Raw genomic sequence first — 23,110 nt, 5'->3', positions numbered from 1 at the left:
GAGCCTGTTTTTTGTTAGACAAACATTGATGTCACAGGACCGTCATATATTAGAGGGTGATTGCCATCTTTTTTAGATGGCTTAATAGAAATCAAAGGTTTAATTGGTGTGCAGACGTTGCCTTTCCTTTGGATTGTTTCTCTAAGATACAGCTGACCATACTAGTAATAGCTGTGTGAACAGATGTGTGTTTGGTTTTTTCCCTCTGTTGAATAAGCCTTCCAAGTCACTTAAATCCACTTTTAAATTTCTTACTTAAAATAATTAAAGCAGAGATGGAGGTGGGGGAAGCAATATTTTTAGGGGAATTCTTACAACCCTTTTGATTAACAGTCTTCAGAGGAAGTGGGATGGGGGCGTGGTGGGAGAATGGAAAAATACTACACTATCCTAAAATTATAATCTTAATTCTTTCTTGTTTGGGAAGTCTTAAGGGTTTAAGAACTTGGGGGTTTTATAGCTTGGAGTAAAACCAGAATTTGTAACTCCTTTTTAAGCTTAAATGAAAACATACTTTATTTCCCGAGTTATGCAATACTGTTAAACTATAACAAAACTTTGTGCTGCTTTTCACAACCTCATTTGTGTAAATAACGAAAGTGATTTTAAAACAGAAGCCTTTTTCTTGGTATCTCCAAACTATTGCTTCCCATTTTCAAGCTTTTGTTATAAATTTGCAATAAAGTTGAAGATCTGTTCCGTTATGCTGTATTTTAGGCAACCTTTCCTTTACTTAACCACACTTGTACTCAAACATATTTTTATCAGTGGTTTTGGTTGCTCAGACAAAGGTTTGGTGAGCTGAGGAACATGAACTGATAAAAATACTATCTTTAGTCAAAATTGCTTAAAGCTTATATCTAGGAACTTTGACTTGGAACATGTTTAATGGAAACTCTCTAGAAATGCCAAGATATGCTTCTGATGCATGACAAGGCCATTTCTGATGGAACAAAGCTGCCTTTGTGAGAAGCAGAGTACAGACAGCAAAGACAGCCTCTGCTTTTGGGAGCTTATTGGAATGTCTGTAACACAGAAGAGTTGATCTGAATAATTTTGCAGCATACAATGTGTTTGTTTATGAAAATGTCTTGTAAGGTGGCTTCAGAAAGCTTAAGGTTTTTATTGCGGATTTGCCTGTATGTGTAATAGGGGAATTCATAACTGATCGAACACAAAATCCCACAAATTGCAACCTGAGTCAGTGCAAGCTGTTAGAGATGTGATGGAGGATGCCATAGGCCAGCTTATTCAGCAGTAAAAGTTGTGTGCTGTGCTTGTGTAGTCTGAGAATACTGTGCAATCTATCTTACTAGTGAGAAAAACTCTCCAGTTTCAGTATGCAGTGCAAAAGAGGTCAGTTTCCCAAGAGCTTGGCTTGGGAAAGGGGAGTTACAGGGAAATTAGTGAAATGCCTTGAAGAACAATTGGTCTGACGGGTCAAATCAGCAAATTTATAGGAGAAAGGAAAGCTTTAGCATTGTTTCTGTCTGCCATTAGGTCAGCGAAAGGCAAAAAGCTTACAGAGTATCACAAGATTAGCAGGGAAAGGCAGGAACAAAAAATGTTTTGACAGGTCTGACTTTTTAAACTCTGTCTTGACTTTGGTAGTGAAGCTTGTGTGGGTTTGTGAGGTAGGTTAACGTCTTATCTGAGTATCTTCAATTTAATTTTGTATGTGTGAATATAAGTTAGGAGCCAGGTAAGCTTTCTCCTAGGACTGTTTTGTAAATCAGGTTCATGTTTCACCTCTTCCCAGCATACCTTAAATGATCCAGCTTCATCTTTTTCCATAGGAAAATACAGTCGTAGTGTTTATTTAAGGAGTGTGTGTATTGAATCAGTTAACTAGACATTAAATAGATTACTTTTAGAGAATGCAGAGTTCTGTTGCTCACTTTCTTTAGAAGATTGCAAACGCCACCACCACCCAACCCCAAACCCACATAAAACAAAAAAAGTAAAAATAAAAACTTAAATACAGTGAGTAGACCCTGGGTGATTCAGGTGAACTACAATGATAGAGAATTATTCCTAAGTTACAGATCACCAATTTGATCTCCAGGTGACAGTGGTATAAATCATTAACATCCTTTTTTCCTGTTTGGTCTAGACTGATAAACTTAGTCTGTGTTCGGTGTTTTATCCCAGTTGTGGCCATTAGCAGTTTTTGAAGAAAGCTGAGTAATGTCTTGAGGGCACCCAGCTGCGTGTGGTTACTGTGTTGGTGAAGTGGCACTGAGGTATATTCTGGGGGAGAATTTCTCTGCCCTTTCAAAGATGTTCATACTGGGACATTGTGACACGGATAAGCAGCTTCCTTATCAGTAAGTCTGAGTGATGTTGGTTATGTTGGACAGAGTAATGGGAACAAATGGGGGGGAAAATCCTCCCAAATGATGTGGAAGCAGGATGTGGGGTGTCTGTGGCTCTGTGCAGAAGCTGATGCTGGTGAGCACTGGTACCCATGGCAGATGTTGGTGAGCACTTGACCACAGGTGATGCTTGGGTTCTTGAGGTGTTGCAGAGCATGGCTACGTTTATCATTTGTGGTTTTTGCTTTTCTCCCTCATTTGTGGTTTTTGCTTTTCTCCCAGCCTAGCTGAATAATCTGCTTTTACTACTGATGGGGCCTTTTTTGATTGTCAGGAGATTCCAGGGATTCTGGAGGAAGTATTGTAGAGCAGTGAGTGCAAAATACTGTATTTTTTCTTTAAATTTATGTGCCCATAGAACACGTTTGTGGATTTGCATCATATTGATGACTTGAGACAGTGCATTTATCCTTGTGTTTCCTCAGATTGCTTCCTTCATGGTTCATTCTGGCATCAGCACTCATTGCTGAACTCTTTGGCTTGAATATCTAGGAGGTACTTGTTCAGAGGGTTCTTCTGGCAGCTGAAATAACTCTGAGTTGACTTGCACTGTGTCTTTGCAAATGACTAGCAGTGTTGGTAGACCGCAGCTTTAAAATAATACGCAGCTGGTACTTGCATTCCTGACCCAGTGATTGTTCTTTTATAGTTTAGCTTCCTTATTGGAGACAAGATTAGATATGACTTCAACACTCAGGAACAACAAATCTGAACAGAATCATACTTCCCTCCATGCATTTCCTTGTGTGAACAGAACTTAAGAGAAAGAATGGTTTCTTTTTTTTGAACAAGTTTAGAATTTTTTGTACATATACATATATGCATTGTGTAATACTTAATTTAGTAAATACCTGGCAATTACCTATACAAAAAGTGCCCTTGAAGAAAATATAGTTTCCCAGAAAATAGAGTAAGCTTATTCACTTAAACATACTGAAAAGAATACCCTGAACTCAGAGATCTGCATGCATCACCTTCATGTGTATTTTCGTGCTGTACAAATAGACTGAACTGTTGCCAGCTGTTGCTACGTGTAGGAGGAGGATGCAACAGGAACATATTTGGACAGTGACTCTGCCACAGTGACTGGAGAATGATGACACTGTTTGTGAGCCTGTTCTTCCCTCTGCTGCTGCGCTGCCCTTCCTGGTAACCCAGACTTTGATCCCAGAGCTTTCCTTTCCTGTAGCTCTGATGTGTCACCTGCAGCCACAGTGGTGACCAAAGCAGGGAAGTGGTTTTTTGGCTAGCACCTATGGAAGAGTTTCTCAGCCCAAGATACTGCTGATAGTGAGCTGTGGGGGGTTGCCAATAGGGATGGGTTTAACTCTGAAAAGATTTTCTGAAACAGTTAGTGTTATATTAAAACACTGGTTTAGAGTAGTGGACAGAAGTGTTTTTCTGTACGTTCCCCTCTGTCCTGTGTAGAGTCCTGCTCAAGCTGTCAGGCTGTCAGTGTTTTCCATTTCAGGTGCCCCTCTGTAGGAATGCCAGCTAATCGCAAAGAAAACTGAATCTATTCACGGTTTGCTTGTCTCAGACTTGTGTGACCCTCCGTGAAATTAAATATAGCGTGTGTTAGATTTCACAGTCTCTGCTCAGGCATCTTTATCTTTGCCTTCACGCCTGCTCAGAGGTGTTGTAAAAAATGACTTTTGGAGAGGCTGTCTGAGAGTCTTCAGTAACGCTGTGTGTGGCGCAGAAAGTGTTGGTGGAGGGCATTTGCAGTTGTGTCTCTGTTACCAATGGGTTTAGCTTCAGCCTGAAGCCAGCTATTAAAGCTAGATGGGACTAGAAGCTAGAATAAACTTGCTTTACTTTGTCACGTGGACTGTACAGTATCTTCAAGAAACACCAACATAAACATAAACCTTAAACTGCATTTATGCAGTTATATCCCCCCTGCCGGATATATGAAGTGTAAACATTAGTTGCATAAAACTTGTATTTCTTCAGAAAATCTTCTGTGTCCCAGGAGTCATTTACATGCTGACTGTGTAACCATGGTTTTGTTTCTCTCTAGCACCTTGCCTCCATGGTGTTCTACCCAGCAGATCTTGAAAAGTTGTGTCAAGCTTTGTATAGTCACGGTTTAATCCATTTAAAATTGTACTAGCTGGTGTGATCTTTTTAAGGAGAACTTCAGATCATGTTGATGATTGTCTTAACTTACTTTGCTAATTAAAATAGACACTATGTAGCTGGATTACGTTTAAAAGAAAAAAAAAACCAACCAACCGAATTGCCAGTGTTTTCCAGATCCCTGGAGCTGCCATCTCCTGCTTTGCTCTGAGTAGACCCTTCAGGGCATTGTTTCTGAAAGAGATTACATGATGAAGTATTAGATTAAGTATCTTGTTTGGATTTTAGGATTTTCTTACTTGGCAGTGTAGATGTATCCTGTATTGATCAGCTCTTTTTGCCGCGTAATCAAAACCTAAATGACTACTGTTTGCCCAGATCACAAGCAACAGATGAAGGTCCTCTCATCACAAACTGCAGTACTGCCTGAAGGGTAGGGGGAACCCATTCTTCTGATGAGTTTTACTCAAGAATTTTCTGCAGTAAATCAAGGTCGTTTTTCAATGCATTCTTTTTTCCCCTTAACTTCTCTGAAATAATATGATGACAATATTCTCAAGCATTTGCATGCCAGGTGAGGAAAGAACTAAGAACAGTCCTGCTCAACCCTCGTCTGTGGTAGGGGTTGATTTAAACTGTTGTGGTGGGGTTGAGCTCACCTGAAAAGGCACAGGATACTGGCTGCACTGTGAACCACTTGGCTGTTCTCTGTGCTACTCTGGTTTTCTCTTGAGGCCTTGGCAGCCTGTGCTGTGTAATGCTGTCTCTGGTTCCTTTTTTTCCTGCAAAACATGATTCTGTTTCCTTCTCGCCTGAACTGGACTGACAGCAAATGTTGCGGAATAGTGTATATTTCAGGGGGAAAGGGTTCAGTAAAAGAAACTGCAAAGCACCCGAGGCTGTGAGATGCTGGTTACAGTGGTACAGTTGCTGTGCCATCTCAGCTGCATGATGGTGGGTGTGCATTTTTACTGGATTTTAATTGTGGTTGCTGGATGACATCAATGGTGTTTGTCAGCTGAAAGGTAACTCAATTTCTATTTTAAATTTACAGAAACAGTATTATTGAATAGTGGCCATTAGAATCGTACTTGTTTTACTAGAATTCTCTAGAAAGAGGTGATGTTTTTTCTAGCCTATCTATACTTGTATTCAAAACTTAATCTGCATGCTGTCCTCTCTGTATTCTTCATGTGTTGCATTACTGCCAAAATTATGTTGACAAATTAATTGTCTTTGTGTCCTTTCTGAAAAAAATATGACTGAAGCGCTGTACTGTCAATTTATCTTCCTGTGGAAATGCAGCACAGATGGTATGTAACTCAGTGTCCCAGATTCTTCCAAGGAGAGACTCACCGTCAGGTCCCCTTAGAACCTTTCCTCTTCTGATTAGATTACTTTTCAGAACTCTTATGCCGGTCGTTAGGATTTCGTGGTCAGTTTTTCCTTTACTTCTGTCTCAAGTACTTTTGGAGATTCTTCTTTCTCTAGCTGAGGTCCTCAGCCTAAGAACTGATACTTCTCTACCTAATTGTCTTCTAAATGACTGTTTTTAACGTTAACCACCCAACCCCCCTGCCTTCCTTCACCAGTGACTTAAGATGGTTTGTGTTATCCAGCAACAGATAGTTTTGGCATCAAATAAAAATAACTCATTTTGAGATTAAATACTGTTTGAAACAAGGATTGAAACCATATTCTAGATGAATGGCCTTAAAACTGTGAGTTTAACCCAAAGAGTTGTAACAGCCCCCTCTGTTGTAGAGGGCTGCTGTAGGACCAGCGTAGTAGAGTTTATTTGTATCCTTTTATTTTTTGCACTCTGATGTAAAAGGGGTAGTTTTGGTGCTGGTGGTGCCTGGAGTTTTCCCGCCTCCTCCATTACTCCCTCAGGTCAGCCAACTACCAGCCAGATGAGATACAGCTGAAAAATAACTTGCAAAGCAAACCTGGTCAGAGGTTTTTTTCTCTTGCCTCCTTTGCATCCCCATCAGAGCAGCTTCCAGATCTCATCAGCTCTCAGCCCATGAGCAGCTGTGCTGATGTACCTGAAAGAGCATGGTAGGAAAAGGAATGAGTAAGTTGGACAGGAGCTGTCGAAGCTGGCATTGCCGTAACTATGGATGAAGCTGCCATCTGCCACAGTACTTACTTGTACTGCAACCCCTTCCTATATTCTGTAAAAACATATTCTCTGTTAAAAAAACTAATTGCACAGCAGCATTTGTAATGCACTTCGTGGAACCTCTGGCTCTTCTTCTGTGGCCGAACCTCTGCATAGGGAGTTCTTTATGAGAATATTTGTGCTTAAGGACAGTAGAACAAAAATACTTAAAGCCTTCCAGCTGTAACCCAAAAACTATTTATCCAGTAGGTGTTTACGCATCCTTTCCTGCAGAGCATCACTGTCGTGAGCATCTGAAACTTAGTGCTCACACAGATCCCATCAAGCAGTTGTGCTTTGTGGTTGGTCTTGCAGGGCTTGTTCTAGCAGCAGCTTACGAATCTTTCACCAGTTTCCAGAGACACTGTTGCTGCAGGAAGAGGGAAGCTATTTATCTGCATATTTCTCTGGTAGTAAAGTGGATGGATGTCCAACAGTTCCCGACCTTGCATCTCTGCTTTCCTTGTGCAGAGACCGATAAGGAGTGACAAAGCAGCCTTTCTTGGTTGAGACTGAGAAGTCTTCAAGATGTCAGTCTTGTTTCAGAGAACTGCTGTTGCCCTCCATGCGTAAAAGGCACAGAGTTGTTAAGTCTAGAAGTGCTGTCATGGTGGTAGAGATACAGGTGTTCCCTTGGCTCCTCTCATGTATTGTTGGTTGGTGTGCTTTGTTTAGATGAGATTTTCAACTTGAAATTTGTGAGGAGAAAGCTCTCATTGCAGGTAATGAGTTAGGTTATGTTGTTCCACATTACTTTGCCAACAGCAAGGCAGGTCTGTGCAGTGTTTACACCTAGGAAATGTTGCCTCCTGCGTGTTGTGCTGTAACTTCTGCTATAGGTGTGGCTGTATCAACATGAACATTGTGTATACAGGTGTTTATTTATACATTTTATAGGAAAAGCAGCTTTATGTGCAGCAGTATCAAAACCTGCAACTTTCTCCCTACCTTCTAGCATGTGTGATAGTTTGCTGCCCCAGGTAACTGCTACCAATGTGTAGGAAAGAGGCTGAAGTGCCTGTGATGGCACAAGGAGGAATCCAGCAGCATTTGAAGGTGTGCAGTGTCGCATGTCCTGCCCCTTGGCCTTGCTGGTGACGGGCATTGCTGCTCTCCTTCAGACGGCGCTGGCGCAGGGCGCGGAGCACACTTGCACTTCGAACCCGTGTGCCCTCAGCTGCCGAAGCCAGGCAGCTGCCAGCCTGACAGGGCTGCCCCGGGGCAGAGATGAACCCGGAGCTGCTGTGGGGCTGTGCCCATTGGGCTCTGGGGAGGTGGGGCAGGAGCCTGGCGGAGCGGGTGGGGGGTTGTAGTTGGAAACAAGATGACAAATGCCAGACTTTCTCTGAAGAGTTTCCTGAGCGCTCTGTAAATCACCATTATTTCTAGACTGTGCTGGAGAGTTCCCTGGCTGATTTCGCTTCCCTCAAGACTCAGCAGTGCTTAGTTTGTATTTGTGTATGGTTCAGTTTTTATATTAACAGAAATTTCTTCCCAGATAGCAGGACTGATTAGCTCTCCTGCATGCAGCAGCGTCGGTATTTGCCCACAGGTGGCTGTTCGGAGCTAGGGGTTAGAGGTGACAGCCCAGGGCTGAGGGGTGGGACGTGTCCAGTCCTTCTCTGAGGTCTTTGCTTGCTGTGTGTGTTGGTGTGGCCGTTCTAGTGGGTATATACATGGGGAAAGTCTTCATCCTTGTTGCTAGAAACCTTCACAAAATGGCTTAAAAATTGTGACATGCAAGAGATCTTTTTGTTCTGTGACAGGTGAGTATGTAGGTAACTTTTCAGACTCGTGGAGACAGGCAGAAGTACCCTGTAGAGGAATTTTTAAAGGACCGAGGACATGTCCTTGATCCTTTAAAAATTCCTCTACAGTACCCTGCTGCTTCTCGGTAGTGTAAAAAGCGTTACTTTGTTTGGCATGGGAAAGGTTTTTAAAATGAAGACTCCTGTTGCGATGTCCTCATTGATCAGAAAGATTTACATTTCTGGTGCCACAGAGCGTTCTTTGTGTGTTCATTCGTCAGTGGGTATTAATCAGCTGAATCAAGATCTGTTTTTCTGAAATGCATCCATTGAGCTAGATGCTGTGAGCACTTACCTGCTATCTCAAGAATCTCACTGTAACAAAATATATTGGCAGGGTTGCCACGGCCGTTTTGTTGTTCTGGATTTCTGCCGGAATGCTGTGCAGAGTTGAAAAGGCAGGCAGCTTACCGTTGGGGCAGTGACATGGGGGGGAGGCTCCCTGACAGTTGTGCCACTTTGTTGAAGAGTGAATGAATATGCTGTCAGGGTCTTCCCCACCCCCTTCCCCCCACCCCCCACCCCCCTTGTTTGGCTTTGTAATCGCTCAGTGGATATTGCCTAACAAAAGGTATTTTTATGGGCTATTAGCTTTGTGGTGTTAGGCATTATAAATAGATGTGTGTGCATGTATTATTGTGTGTATTGTGTGTATGTATTATTGTTTTCCATTACTTAAGGTTAACCCCTGTAACAAACAAATTATTTCAAAGGCCTGTGGATGCAGTCCCTCACTTTAAATGCCCTCTTTGCAGCCATTGTTTTGCTAAGAGCTCTGATTCTGATTCAGCATAAAATTTTTTGTGGAAAGCCTTATTTTACCACCCCCCCTCCCCAAACAAAAACACCAAACCAAACCCCAACAAACCAAACAAAAAACAATCAAAAGCAAACAAAACCAACCCAGATCTGTAATGCAGATGTTAAGCTTTTGTTCCTGATGAGAAGATACAGATTTGGAGAGGCTGATCAGAAATTTTTATTACTTTGATGTGAAGTTATCAGAAATTAGCAGTCGTTTTGTCAGCTCCCTTCTTGCTAAGAGGAGGCAGCTAAATTGTACTTGCTTCCATTCCAGCAGCAGCTTTTTGTGTTAGTGGGCAGTAATGTTGTCAGCAGCAACACCACTATGAAGCTAAATCCGCATTATAATCTTTTTTATGCCAGACATACAGGTCATTATGACTTAAAAACATTAAGCAAGAACAGTAATAATAATGAACTTTGAAATAAGCGAGCTGCAAGCCAGACTGCAGTTGGCTTCCATATACTGAACAGCTTTGGTCATGGACTGATGCTTTCAGTGAGTGTGGGGTTGGCCAGAGGAGCAACAGCACTGTCCAGCATGGCAGGCAACAGAGAGCTGCATGAACCCGCTGGCAGTAGAAAAAGTCAGATAAATGTTTGAGAACCTGCATTCGATCGCTACGTAATGACCCGTGTTCAAACCCACAAGGATGCCGTGCCATCTGTCCCTCTCGCCAGCCTAGTAGTGCTGTTGCATGTATTCTGTCGTTTTGCAAACAGAATAAAATGACCTCATAAATCTTATTGCTCTCAGGTGCTGATCACCTCATTCTGGGGGCTTTTGGTGTTCCCCAGTTACTTTGGTTTCTGACAGATCTTCTACCACACTTGCTCTTTCCTAGTCTCACTCACCGCAAAGGCTTTGCTGTCACTTGTCTTCTGTAGTGACCCTTGACGTAAATAAACTGTTAATTTTTTTGCAGTAGCTCTGACCCTTCTGTATATTCCTTTTACGTGCTGTCATTTGGTTCTACATGCTACTTGCTCCCAGATAATAATTGATTCTGTAAGATAATTGTTTTTTGACTGCTGATTTAAAAATCTCTTTTATCTGCCTAATTGGAATTATTTTTAATTCAGTACAATTTAGTTCTGGAATATTCAGATAGCAAGATGTAGTATTCATGTGAATGTAAGCCTTGCCCAGCTAATACCTTTATTTAGGGGTGATGGGAGAGTAAATGTTGAGAAGAAATGTTGCCCAGAATGGTTCATGGCACCTGTTTAAGTAGAACTCTGTTGATGGGAGTTTTGCAGTTGGGAATGAGACATTGTTGAGGCCTTATAAAGGGGAATTGTAGGAATTGTTTGTAACTGTGCATGTACCACTGCACGTTTGTGTTTGTACAGCTGAATTAACTTGAGTTTTTGAGAAAGTTGTGGGTATTGGTCATTGATTAAAGCAGTGCTAATGAGTAGAAAAAAACAGGTTAAGAAAATTGCCCGAGTAAGCCTGTCAGGATGTTGTTCCTGGTGGCAATTACCAGCTTGTTAACAATCTACCTAAGGACATGGGAACACCCTTAACAGGACCCACCAAAACTTTGAGGAAACTCTTGTCTTAGAGATGGGCAAAGTCCAGTACTGGTGAGATCTCTGGTGTTTCTAGATCCTGTGCTATAAAAAGAAACAAGCAGGATATGAGTTAAACCTGTATTTCTAAATTTGACACGTAGCCTTTAGGGGAGGGGGAGTCTGAGTATTACAAATTGGATGTTTCTTTTAAACAACATAAGGGCAAGATGAGTGAGATCAAATACTGTCTTGTGATGCTGTTTGACTTTCACTGAATTGGATCTAACTTTAACCAGGGAAGTTTTGGATTTACCAGAAACAGATGCTTTAAATAAATCTTTTTGATATTAAGCAAAAAAAGCCAGTTACACAGTGCAACCGATTTGTAGTTGGTTATATTGAATATAATCACTCAGTCACTCAGTACTGATCTTTGAGAGATTCTGTCATAAAATTTTAAGAAAAAGGTTTTTATGATGCGTCTATCACTGATTGATATCATAATTAGCAGATGGATGCAAAAAAAGACAACCTTTTAATCAAACTTTGATGCATGGTTTCCAGAGGTAATAGTACGTTCTGTGGAGGGTGGTACTTGGGAATGCTGCTTCTCTCTGTCCCTCTCTTTTTATTGTCTTAAAAAAAAAAAAAATTACTATCCAAGATTTCTACTGTTCCTTACAGTGACTGTGACTGGATAGATTCTAAAAGCGGAAGTTGTAACCCAGCATGGTCACACACCCTGTCAGCGTGCCATAACATATACAGCAGGAAGAAATGTTGTATTTCCTAATTTCCTGAGCAGAGTAAATTGGCAGCGCACCGACGAGTTCTCCCAACTATAAACATGTCTGAGTAGAGTAGAAATGAATTGCAGTTGTCTGCAGCCAATGGTGGTCAGCGGTTGATATCTGGTTCGTGAGAAATTGTAGACTGTGTAACTTGGAAACTTTTTAATTTTTTTTTTTTATTTCCTTCTTGGATGCCAGTGCCAGTGAAATTTCAGGCAACTGTTAACTGTAGTACTTGTCCATGATCGTATGAGATCTTATAGCAACTTTGTGTGCTTTGCCAGTTAGTGCTGCTCTTGACACTAAAAAACCAAGTATGTAGCATAATGCAAGCCAGCGACAACTTGAAATATTTTGTGCTTTGAAATAAGATGGGTGGAGGACAGAAGGCTGCTGGAGGGCTGCCTGCACGAAGCAGCCAGGCTATTGGAAAATTTTGTGGCACCGCTTAAAGGGGAAGAGTGAGGAGAGAACTGTGCACTGTAGTAGACAGCATTAGGTGTGTCTGTAGGCAGTGTCCTGTTTTTCATTAAATGATAATACTGATAAACATTGCAGTGCAATCTGCAGTTAGTGTCAGACCTTTAAAAAACAAAACTAAACAAAAAAATCCCAAACAAAACACCCCACCCCTTGATTATTCTGTGTGATAGAGACAGACTCTGGCAACCACTCAATTTAGGCAGCTGCTTCTAAGCACCCCTGAAAAAATGTCTTCGTTTTGGTTTACCCGTGTTGTTAAACACTTGCATGGCAAGTCTCTGTTCATCCTGTTGTCCTCCTCTTACATGTTTGAGGTTTGTTTGTAAAACAAACTATGGAGAACACTGGTGGTGCACTTTAAAAAAAGAAAAAAAAGAAGGAAATGCTGCAAGAAGAAGGATTTTGAAGAGCCAGTGTTAGTAATTAGATAATGTAATAAAGGGCTGAAATAAAACATTTCAAAATACTTTAGCTTTTTTTTCTTTTTTTTCCCCTGTGCTATAAGAGAACTTTTTTGTTAGCTGGTTTACTCTAGGGAGTTCAGGATTCTTTGAGGGACTCATCCTGTATTGATTTGAAGAATCAGTCAGCAATATGCAGGCGAGCAGAGGTTATCTTTATTCTGGAGCGCTGGGTGCATGGGGGATCGCTCCACCAAAGTCATGCACACTGAGGGGACTTTTCAGTCCCCCCTTTATACAAGCTACTCAGACCTATTCATTAGTTTTCCAAGAAATTGTTTATATATTCATTACAATTCTGAGAATTCATTTACATATCTCGTGCCTGCGCAATGTCCTTGAGGAGTTGTCTCTGCACAGACTCTTATTCCTTAGCGGTCACGTTTAAAGTCTCCATCTTCACCACGTTGCATGTACAACAGGAATCTAAGACCAAATGTCCCTTCTAAAGATAACCAACACAAGGACTTAGCAGTCTGTGCATCCATCATGTGGCAATAAGGGTCCTTGGACACTTCCCGACTTTTAACTCAACATAGGTGCGTCATCCTTTAAGTGGTACAGCATTCGCTATTCAGTATAGAGGCTGAAGGCAAGATCAGTGTATGGGTTGCAGCAGCTTCTGCGTTTTTAAGGATTGCACTGACGTTGGCGTGCCAGTGTAGGTAATTCTAATGACCTGCAATAGCTGATCTGCATGAGCTCTTATACCCCAAACTGTAAAGTACTTCTAATGAGCATTGTGGAAGTAAATGATTTTGTTTTCTGGTAAAATTCAAAATGCAGGGAGGATTGGAAAGCTTTCAGAGGCCAAAGAGACTTGCATATATGGACCAGAGGGCAAATGATAGGGCAGTTCTTAGAGCAGGCATGTTTAGGGTAAGAAGTCAGCACAGGGTTTCGGTTTCTGTTCCCATTTTCCCTGTTTCCAATCTGTGTTTGGTGTCGGTGGCAGACTGGAGCATATGGCACATGAGCACCGTGTCCAGCTCAGCCTGCTGTGTATTGGTTTTGTTCATCGTTTAGCAGTCACACAGAGCTTTATTTCATTGAACATTTCTGGTATCATACTGCCTTTGTTACAAGAGGAAATGTATTAATGTGTGCTTGAAGTGGTTTGTTTCTAGAAATTCTAGTCTAACCAGATCAGCAGTGCTGTTTCTTGGGTTTGGCAGCTGCAGCTAGAGAATGGGAAGTCGCTTTGCCAGCATCGCTTACACTGAGCTCTGCCAGGTGACATCGCCACCCTTTGACTTGTATCGCCTGAAGGTTTCCCGTACTCCTCTGCCAAAGGAGAGCTGATCTCGCCCTTCCACAAACCATTTAAGTTGTCCTTAGCTTATGAAAGTCAGGGGTTGTGTCAGGTGAAGTGTAAAATGTGAGAGAAAGTCCAATTTTTTTGTAAGAACAAGTAATTTATTTTATTTTATTTTTTCACAGGTTCTTTAAAGAACTTGAAGCAAGACATCAAAACAACATCTTTATTGATGATATCAGTGATATAGTTGAAAAGCATACCTCCTCAACGTTTGATCCATATGTAAAATACTGCACCAATGAAGTCTATCAGCAGCGAACGCTTCAGAAATTACTGTAAGAACTGATTTTAAAATACGATTGCAAAATCACTCCCTTTGTAGGACGAGTGGGTAGTAGGCTGTGGTGTTTGGTGCAAAACCTATGGCTTCCAGCTGAGCATGTACTTACATGCTCAGCGTTCCTCAATGTACAGGTTCCTTTGAAGTAATTGAGAGTGAAAGTACACCTGGCTGTGCGGGCCGGTCTGTTTGTGGTCATGTGTTACGTTCCCTCTCCACTGACAAGTATGGTTTAGTCAGTGTCAGACACACATGCCGTGTTTGTCCCACGGGAGGCTGCTGCACTCACGTTTGTCTACAGGAGAACTTGAGGTTTCTAAATGGCAATACTGGTCTGGCGTTGTAAGTAAATAAAGCTGAAGGCTTAGTCAGTATGACTCCTGCAGATCACACTTTCCTATTAATAGAATAACGATTTATTTAAAATCTAGCAACTTTCACAATTCTTCGGTAAAACATACTGTTTAGTTCTCTTCCCATTTTCCCCAACAGAGCCACAAATCCAGCATTTAAAGAGGTGTTATCACGGATCGAGTCCCATGAAGATTGCCGGAATTTACCAATGATCTCTTTCCTCATTCTTCCCATGCAGAGAGTTACTCGTCTCCCCTTACTGATGGATGTGAGAACAGAGTTATTTTTCTGTTTTTCCTTGATGCATATTCTTTTAATGTTACATTGTTCCTTACAAAATTCCTGGTTCTCTTCATATCTTCTTACTTACACCAAGTCCGGGGCTGTAGATACTGCTCTGTTGATTGTGAAGTGCTGTTGTGGTTTTTTGCTTACTGTGCCTGGTATCTCCTTTTCCTGATCCTCCATTCAAAAATTAAATATTTGACATTCTGATAGAAAAATGGTGTAGGAAAGGGTCAAAACAATGATGAAACCAAGGAGGAACCTAGCACAAAACCTGTATATAGTATTTGGGTTAAAATTAAACCCTACAGTTTAAGAAACAGGACTTCCTGTCATATACGTTAGGTGAGGGTCCTTTAACAGTAAATACTTCCAGGAACAGGGTCGTTAAGACCCTCAGGTAAAAGGGTCCTGGTGTAACCCCGAAGAACGAACTCCGCTCTCGAGCGCATGGTGGCTGTTGGCGAGCGGGACAGTATTGATGCACTTGCTGTCCCCACAGTGTGCTACACTGGGATGTTCCCTTCCTCCGCAGGTTACTGCGTGACTTAGGAAGCCTGATGATGTGCCAGTGAGCGTTTGTGAAGCGAAGTTCACAACGCTAGAACTAAATTTATGAGCTTGACCACCAGCAACAGTGCAGATGAAAATCCAGGCTCTGATTCTAGCATTGGCAGGATCCAGAAGCAGGACTAACAGTTTTGTTTTATATATTTGCAAACTGTGCGCTGATTAATTTGATCATGTAGATAGTTACTTAGTTCATTCATGGACACTGAAAACTGTCTTCTCTGCAGTACGTTTCTAGGTGAAAAATGGAATAATAACCCACTAGGTGTGCCTTCCCTTCTTCAGTTTTTTCTTTTCTTTGCATCCTTCCCCTTGCATCCTTCCCCTCTTTGGCTAAAAGAATCTAAACAAGCAAACCAAGCATTTTACTTTCCACTGTTACAGTTTTGTTTTGTTTGTTTTTCTTGGAGATGGTTGTGTAAACCTTATATCGAGACTTCAAAGTGAATTTGATTTTTAAGGCTTCAGTACCAGAAATATGGCTCCAACTACATTAAAACAAATGAAAAAAAGTGATTTAACTGGTCTGTCATCGATTTAGATGCCTGTTTCTGACAGCACTTCATCTCCACCTCGAACTCATAAGAAAAACTCTGTCAATAGTTAAAACTGTCATGTGTAAGTCATAGAATTTATTTCTCATTACTTTCCAGTACTTGCTCTGTCTGGATGCTGCAGCTGCCTTCTCTCCCATGTGCTTGTTTGTTTTAATAAAATAATAGTTATGTATATTTTTCTACGGTACACATAACAGCATAGCCTTACGAGCTGTTTCTGTGAATCCTTTGGGAATACCTACCTTCCACAAAAGGGTCAGACAGAGTAACCCGGCGCAGTTTTCTTATTGCACTTACGGTTGTACTTCAGTGGGCAGTTCAGCTTCCAGGAAAACCGTAATGCTGCAGCAGGAATGACCTGTTCCTGTGCGGCTGCAGGGGATCCCATTGTGGTTTGGGAAGAAGGAAGAGGCAGGGCAGCAGCAACTCCCCTCGCCGGGAGGGCACAGCCCAGCTCTGCCGCAGCGTGCCTGCGGGTGGAGGTTGGCCCAGAGGGGCAAAACATCATTTACATCACTTGGCTCTAGAAAGCTTTCATGGGAGGCATTCCTTCGTGTGACCGCGCACTCTGAAGGAGTGATCTGGTGTTCCCTCGTTTACCCCAGTCCACAGCTGTCACTGGGTTTCCAATTAATATGTACATAAAATTCTGTATTTGTTACGGTCTGTGCTTCTTAGTTTTCTGAAGTAACTGACATTTTATTTCAGACTATTTGTCAGAAAACTCCTAAGGATTCATCAAAATACGAGAACTGCAAGCAAGCTCTGAAAGAAGTGAGCAAGGTATGTTCCTAGAAGTTTAATCTGGATGCAGAATTCTTTCTGCTTTGTTTTCCCGTCTAAATTGCACTGCATGCTTTTGTTATTTCAAAAATCCACTTGGAGAAGTGGCTGCTTTTGCTTTTTGTTAGTCACTAGAGAATTAATTTTCATGTTTATTACCCATTTTGTTCACTGCTTTCATTGTGTAGCTGGACAAATTGATCCTGTTTGCTACCACTCCTTCCAACAGAAAGCCATATGGTGGGCCACAGATACAAAAAAAGCCAAAATGCTGTCCTGACAGTGAAAGTCTGAATTTTCTGAGCAAACTTCAGCTTTTGTTGTAAATTAATCAGATTATCTTCTGTCAGTTGTTCAAAACTGTTCTCCTGTAGTCATGCTCTTCTGCCAAGAACGGATGGCAGAAGAGCACAAGTCCATTTTCCATGAGTGAATTGCAAATTTCAACAGCACTTGTATAATAAATTCCAGTTCCTTCCATTTGAATCCGAGCAATCAGATTACCTTTTTTAAAAAAAAAAACAGTGGGAAATTACAGTCCATCTGTTTAATATTTATGTTCTGGAACTAGACAGTTCTTTAAAACAGAACATGGTGGTACAAAAACTTAAGGATCTAAGGGCTAGCTATTTTTTGCTTCCAAGATCTGGGAATTTCCAAAACTACAGTGCATTGTAGGCTGTTTGGAGCTGCGAAGTACTGGGCATTCTTTATTAAAACCAAAGCTTTCTCTGCATGTGTAGTGGGTTTGCGTGGCCTGGTTGGGTAGCGGGGGGCTACAGGAGAGCTGTAACCCTTCTCAGTCAGAACTTTGGGCTGAACCTTTGTACCATGTAGACTCCCCTGAAGAACAACTGATTCTCATGGCTTTGTAGGGTAACTCAGGTTGCGGGGATCTCAGGAGATCAGCCAGTGCAGCCTCTGGGTGGAATCGGCTGTGGGGTCAGACCTGCTTACTGGGGGCCACCTTCAGCCTGGTCTTGAAAACTTTGTGATCCAGTGTGAAAATGTCAGTTCCTTCATAAATTTTATGCGTCCCTGGAAGTGTGTTTTATAAAGGAACAAGAGTTTGTCTTACAAGTCTTGAGTACATTAAACCTGTTAAATAAATGTCTTGGTTTTAGCTGGTGCGTTTATGCAACGAAGGTGCTCGGAAAATGGAAAGGACGGAAATGATGTACACGATCAACTCCCAACTGGAATTTAAAATCAAGGTATGATGATACTTCTGACCATAAGTCATGTAGCTTAGAAATAGCTTTGACTGCGTGTTAAGTTTTGATGGGTTTATTGCCAGCATAAGCGAAGTAAATTAGCATGGGCTGTAAATACTGATGTGACTTTTCAGTCAAGGAAGACAGGTTCATGTTCTGGAGTAGCTGAAGCCCTGGAAGCCTGGAGGGTAACCACCAAGGACTGTTGCATCTAACCAAGCAGATTAAGCTTCCAGATGAGGCTTTTCAGGGAAAGGGAGTATCTGGATATATATTTTTAAAAAGAGTAATTTAGCATTAATTACTGAAGAATGAGGTATGCCCAGACTCTGGGTTTACCTTTGTGGATTAAACCCTGTCCCCACTGGGGGGACAGCACCTGTGCCACCAGTCACGGTACGGTTTTCTGCTGTTTGACGTAATTTGTAACAATGTGTGTGATGGTCTCGTCACCACTCACACACAGTCATATGCTGCGGTGCCTCTGTGTCCGTCCCGTCATCCATTCCCTCACGGCTTGCCAGGGTATTAACTGCTTTTTTGTCTCTTTCTCCTCATGTGAAACAAAAGCGGAAGAATGCACAGTAGCCCTTCCGCGCAAAGGGAGGCTGTGTTGCTGCGCAGCGCACCTGGCCAGCTGCCTGTGCTGTGGAAGGCTCTCATAGGATGGGAACTTGCTGGGTGGATTAAGAACTGTTTTTTGGGGAGGTGCTGCAGCGAGCTGTGGAACAGTTCTGTCTGCTGTGCTGGCACGGCTGGCGGTGCACGAGCAAGGGGTGGTAAATTCCATCATCCCTGAACTGACTGGTCTGCAAGGTGTGGGGAGGTTTGACGTTCTGCTTAGGCTTCTGGCTGCAGCTGAAGGACAAATGGTGCATTTGTAGGGAGTGGATTAGTGTGTGTAATTGGAGCTGTAAACAGTGGGACTCGAACAGCACTTTCCTATCGCACAGAAATTCTTGCATTGAAATGATCTGTGATGGCAGGATAACAAAACTTTTGTCAAGTATTTTCACTTTAAGTAGAAAGGTTGTGTTTTAGCAAAATGGTTTTAAAATATATATTGAATTAAGTATTCTTTGCTGTAAAGACAAAGTTAAGTTGCTGTGAAGATTTTGCTGTTAGGAGAGGCCAACTGCTGCTGCTTGGCACAGAGATGCTCTCCCATACGTGACAGGAGTACGCTCAGGTAAATGCCTTTAGGCCAGGGAAGGATCCCAGTAGTATTTGACTGTCTGAAAACTGGTATTGGACTACCCAGATCTACAGCAGCATGAATTAACAACCCAGGCCTGTTTCTACTTGGAATTACGGTCTGTTTGTACAGGAGTCTGATGGCCTGCTGTAAAAAAATGGCCTGTGTGAGGTGTCATCCTCTTTGTGGGAGATGCTGGAGAACAGGGTGGTGTCCACAGAGGCAGCGCTGCAACCCCCCGGCCTGGCTGGCTCCCCCAGGAGCTGGCTCTGGCTGTGCCTGAGGGCAGAAGCTGCTGCCCCGGCCTGCGACAGCACATCTGGCAGCAGCGTGGCTGCGCAGCTGAGATCCTGCGACGCCTGCCTGGGACTGCACGCTCTGCAGCAGCAGGCTCCAGGGTGGGGAAATAATCCCAGCTAAACGACACCTTTATTAATGCAGTTCACTTTGGTAATCCCACAGCTCTGTCTTGCTAGTGCAGGTGCTGCTAACCCTCAAGTAATTTTAAAAACTCCTAGGCTACTGCAGTATTAAAATTTTTGTTTTTCTAGCAGGAAAAAATAGCAGACACTATAGTCATAGTTAGTAGCCGTTTTATTGTACTTTCAAGGTATTTCTTCCAAGTACAGTTACTTTTTTTCTTTTCAGTGTTTGTTAAAATACCATTTCTATAACCAATGTCTCATGGTTACGTAATGAGTGTCCCTTTGTGAGAAGACTTCGTTACTACTACACATGTAGTAAGTAGAGGTCCATGTTTTTAAAACAGTTCTTTAAAGGATCTTGGTCGGCCTTTGAGGAAGTGCTGTGTCCCCAGAAGATGATTTTCAACTTGTCTCAAGTATTTTGCTTTTCAGGCTTGGACTAAAAACTGTAAGCAATTACAGTATTTACTTGTAACAAACACTTCTTACCGAGTGACATGGCTACATTTGCTAAGTGTGGTGATAATAGCCTAAAATAGTTTGGATCTTCTGAAGTCCTTGGGTGATTCACCTTGCAGTTTGATTCAGTTTTCAAATGCACAGAAGTACCGAACAGTGCGTTACGTGCGTATAGTTTATAGCCCCTCACTTTCCCCACAGGAAGAGGACGCACGCTATTGCTCCCGACTTCACAGAAGCCAGAGGCCCTGCACAATTCGCTGCACACGCTCTAACTGGCAGTTCTTGCTGTTTTCATGGGAGTAACAACAACTTCATCCATTTTGCTTTTCTGTGTTTTTTAATGCAAAATTCTTTGTGCATCTTAAATATAACATATTTGTGTTTAGACCTTATCAGTGGCTTGAGAGCTTGCCAGCTGGCATATGAAAGACTGCCTTGGCCACATTTCAATACATTTTTAAGTTCTGACAGCTTTTTCATACAGAAAAGAGATGGTATACACGATGTACTCTTTTGGCAATTAAGGAAAGATTTAATATTACAGTAAAAACAAGCTGCCTCTGGAATATAGTCCAAGAATATAGGACAATGTGGTGAACTTGCTTGGAGGACAGATGAATTTTTAGTTCATCCTGAAATAGAAATCTTCAAAGTACATTTTGTCTGTAAAACAAGCATCATGGTGCTGTAACTCTGTTTTGTAACCACTATAAATTAGGTAAACTATTTCTATTCTCGCTTCAGCATCCCTGTGTTCTGGGATTTTTGTTTATTGTTTTGTTAGATGTAACTGTAGAGCATTTTATGGGGAGACAAGGGAAGCTACTCAAATATTGTCACCTTTGTATGTAGCTAATCTGTAAATTCAGTTTTTCATGAAGATTCAGAAGTTTTTATTCCTGAGTTTCTCAAATTCAGCCCCAGAAAAACTGTGGTGTGTTTTTCTTTTGTGACTTCTGTGTTCAAGGACCATGTAGCCCAAAGTCTTTCAGTTTTGTAGTGTCACAGAAAACGCAGTGGGATGTAACTGTTAGGGGGTGGGCTGGTGGTGTCACGTGGAGCCATGACTGCATTTCAGTAAATGTAAAAGCTGTATTTTTAAACAATGCATTTTGATGTTACTTGAAGGTATGGAACCAGCCAAGTTTTGATTGGAAGTATGCCAAATTTTTTAAAGCCAAACGATGATAAAACTTTGCTTGATTTCAATGACTGAGCTTGGGAGTTCTCTGTGAGTGTTGTATCTGAGTACTGAGCGAAACTAGCCTGTCATTAACACCCTGTGGGCTTTAACGGGGTCTTTAAAAAAATGACCTTCCGTAAGAAAAATTGCGTGATACAGTCCTAAGAGAAAGTAATAAAGTTGACTTGGTAGAAGTCTGTTAGCCACTGCTCCAAAACAAATCGCAGTATCAATTAATGAACTTGAAGTTACAGGGACTTATAACCAGGCTGATATACTCCGATACACTAACAGACTTCGATAAAAATCTGTTTATGAAACACAGATTTGAAACTAAATTCTGCATTTCCAAATTGGAGAATACAGTAGGAAATGCATTTAAAAAACAAATGGGTAATACAAAACTAGAGATGTGAAAAAAAAAAAAAAAAAAAAAAAAAGTTACACCAATAAAACCAGCATATGTGAGATTAGGTTGATTTGGAGGAAATGTCCAAAGGGAATTTCACCAGGATTCAATCCATTAATACTATCTTGGTAGTGTGAATGCAAAAATACTAGGAATCACAGCAGGTAAATTAAATATGTTGGTATTTATTTGTAGTCACTGTGGAAGGATGCAAGTGTTGAGAGGTCCTGAAAGTGCAGCAAAGGTTTTGTTCTAGTGGATGCCTGTGTGCAAGTGCCAGGTGACGCTGAATGGTCATTGCCACCTGTTCTGGGTATGTGGGGACATACATCACTCTAGGGCAAGGTAACAAAGCTCAAGGCTTCTTCAACCTGTAACAATTTGCAGTATCAATTGCAATCAACAAAACTGCAGTAGCTCCCGAGGGTTGCTGCGCCATGAGCAGCCTTCACCTGCTGTTGGTACACACTAGCTGCCTCCCAAGGGAAAGCGCAAGGAAGAGAGTTCCCTGCCTGCGTGGTGGTAGAAAAAGCATCTCCGTGAAAAATTCCATTGTGTGCCGTTTCAGTCAATGTAAAATCATACCTCAAAATTCAAAACCACGGGCGTGTCTGCACATCAATTTAGAGTTATTATTTTATTCTTCCAGCAGCAAGATCCCAGTCAAAGCACTGTTTTGGTTTTGGCGTAGGATGTGGGGCAAGTATTGACATGTTGAAGTTAGCTTAGAAAGGCAGCTAAAGCGATTAAAAGATGCAGAAAGACAACCCAGGCCCAATGAAGATGACAGCTGACAAACTGAATGAAGAAATACTTCTTTACAAGCATGTGAAAGGTGCTTTAAATGAGGGGTAAAAAGCAGTTGTCTTCATTAGTCTTAATCATGTGAGACCAACAGTGAATTTGAACAGCAGCAAAGGAAGCAGGCACATTTAATAAGCAGCAAGCCAGTTACATTGAAAGTAGAAACAACAATTTGATTATTTTGCTTGGGGATGAAGAAAAATATATAAGCTCCAAAAAATATAGCAGTAAGCACTTACTTACTGTGTCAGGTCTTGGGTACAAATGTTCAGCAGTGTGGGCAAAGCAGCTGCCTCTCCTGTTCCTGTGGCGTTGTGTACCCGCTGAACCAGCTGTAAGGTCAGGCTGTGCAGCTCGGGCTTTGCTTGCAGAAGTTCCCCAGAGCCTCATCCTTTTTTGTGCCTGGGAGAAGGTTCCAGACATCTGATGCTCTGCCCAGCATGTGGTCAATACCTGCAGGTGCACCAGCATCTTCGGTATTCAAGTTAGGCCCCAAGCAGGTCAACAGCAAGTACATGGAAAACTTCCCTTGCCGCTATCAAGGGGGAGAACTTAACTGGTTTACTGTGGTGGTTACCCTGGAAGAGCGATGCTGCCTACACCTCGCAAACGGAGGGGCGAAGGTTTATGCAAACCTGACTGACGTTTCTGGGCAGCAGTGACGTGCGCACAGCAAGTTGCTGCCTCTGTCCCGAGAGGGTGCTCCGATGGCCTCAAGCCCTCAGCCTGGCTTGCCTGTCCCCGTCAGCTGCAGGAGCAAATCACAAAGCAATTACGGTCAAATG

At 42.0% G+C, this 23,110-nt stretch overlaps 1 protein-coding gene across 1 annotated transcript in view; it reads left to right on the top strand.

Moving 5' to 3' along the window:
- Positions 1 to 23,110, top strand: part of ARHGEF26 (Rho guanine nucleotide exchange factor 26) — a 58,597-nt gene that overhangs the window by 17,441 nt on the left and 18,046 nt on the right. Inside the window, exons 6-9 of the mRNA XM_005228905.4 lie at positions 13,927 to 14,079; positions 14,577 to 14,706; positions 16,559 to 16,633; positions 17,758 to 17,847. Coding sequence (XP_005228962.3) covers positions 13,927 to 14,079; positions 14,577 to 14,706; positions 16,559 to 16,633; positions 17,758 to 17,847 — 448 coding nt within the window. The remainder of the gene's footprint in view (positions 1 to 13,926; positions 14,080 to 14,576; positions 14,707 to 16,558; positions 16,634 to 17,757; positions 17,848 to 23,110) is intronic.

The sequence above is a fragment of the Falco peregrinus genome, chromosome 12, assembly GCF_023634155.1.
Source record: "Falco peregrinus isolate bFalPer1 chromosome 12, bFalPer1.pri, whole genome shotgun sequence".
NCBI lineage: Eukaryota > Metazoa > Chordata > Aves > Falconiformes > Falconidae > Falco > Falco peregrinus.
The sequence above is the reverse complement of the archived record's forward strand: the minus strand, read 5'-3'. Positions and strand labels throughout refer to the sequence as shown.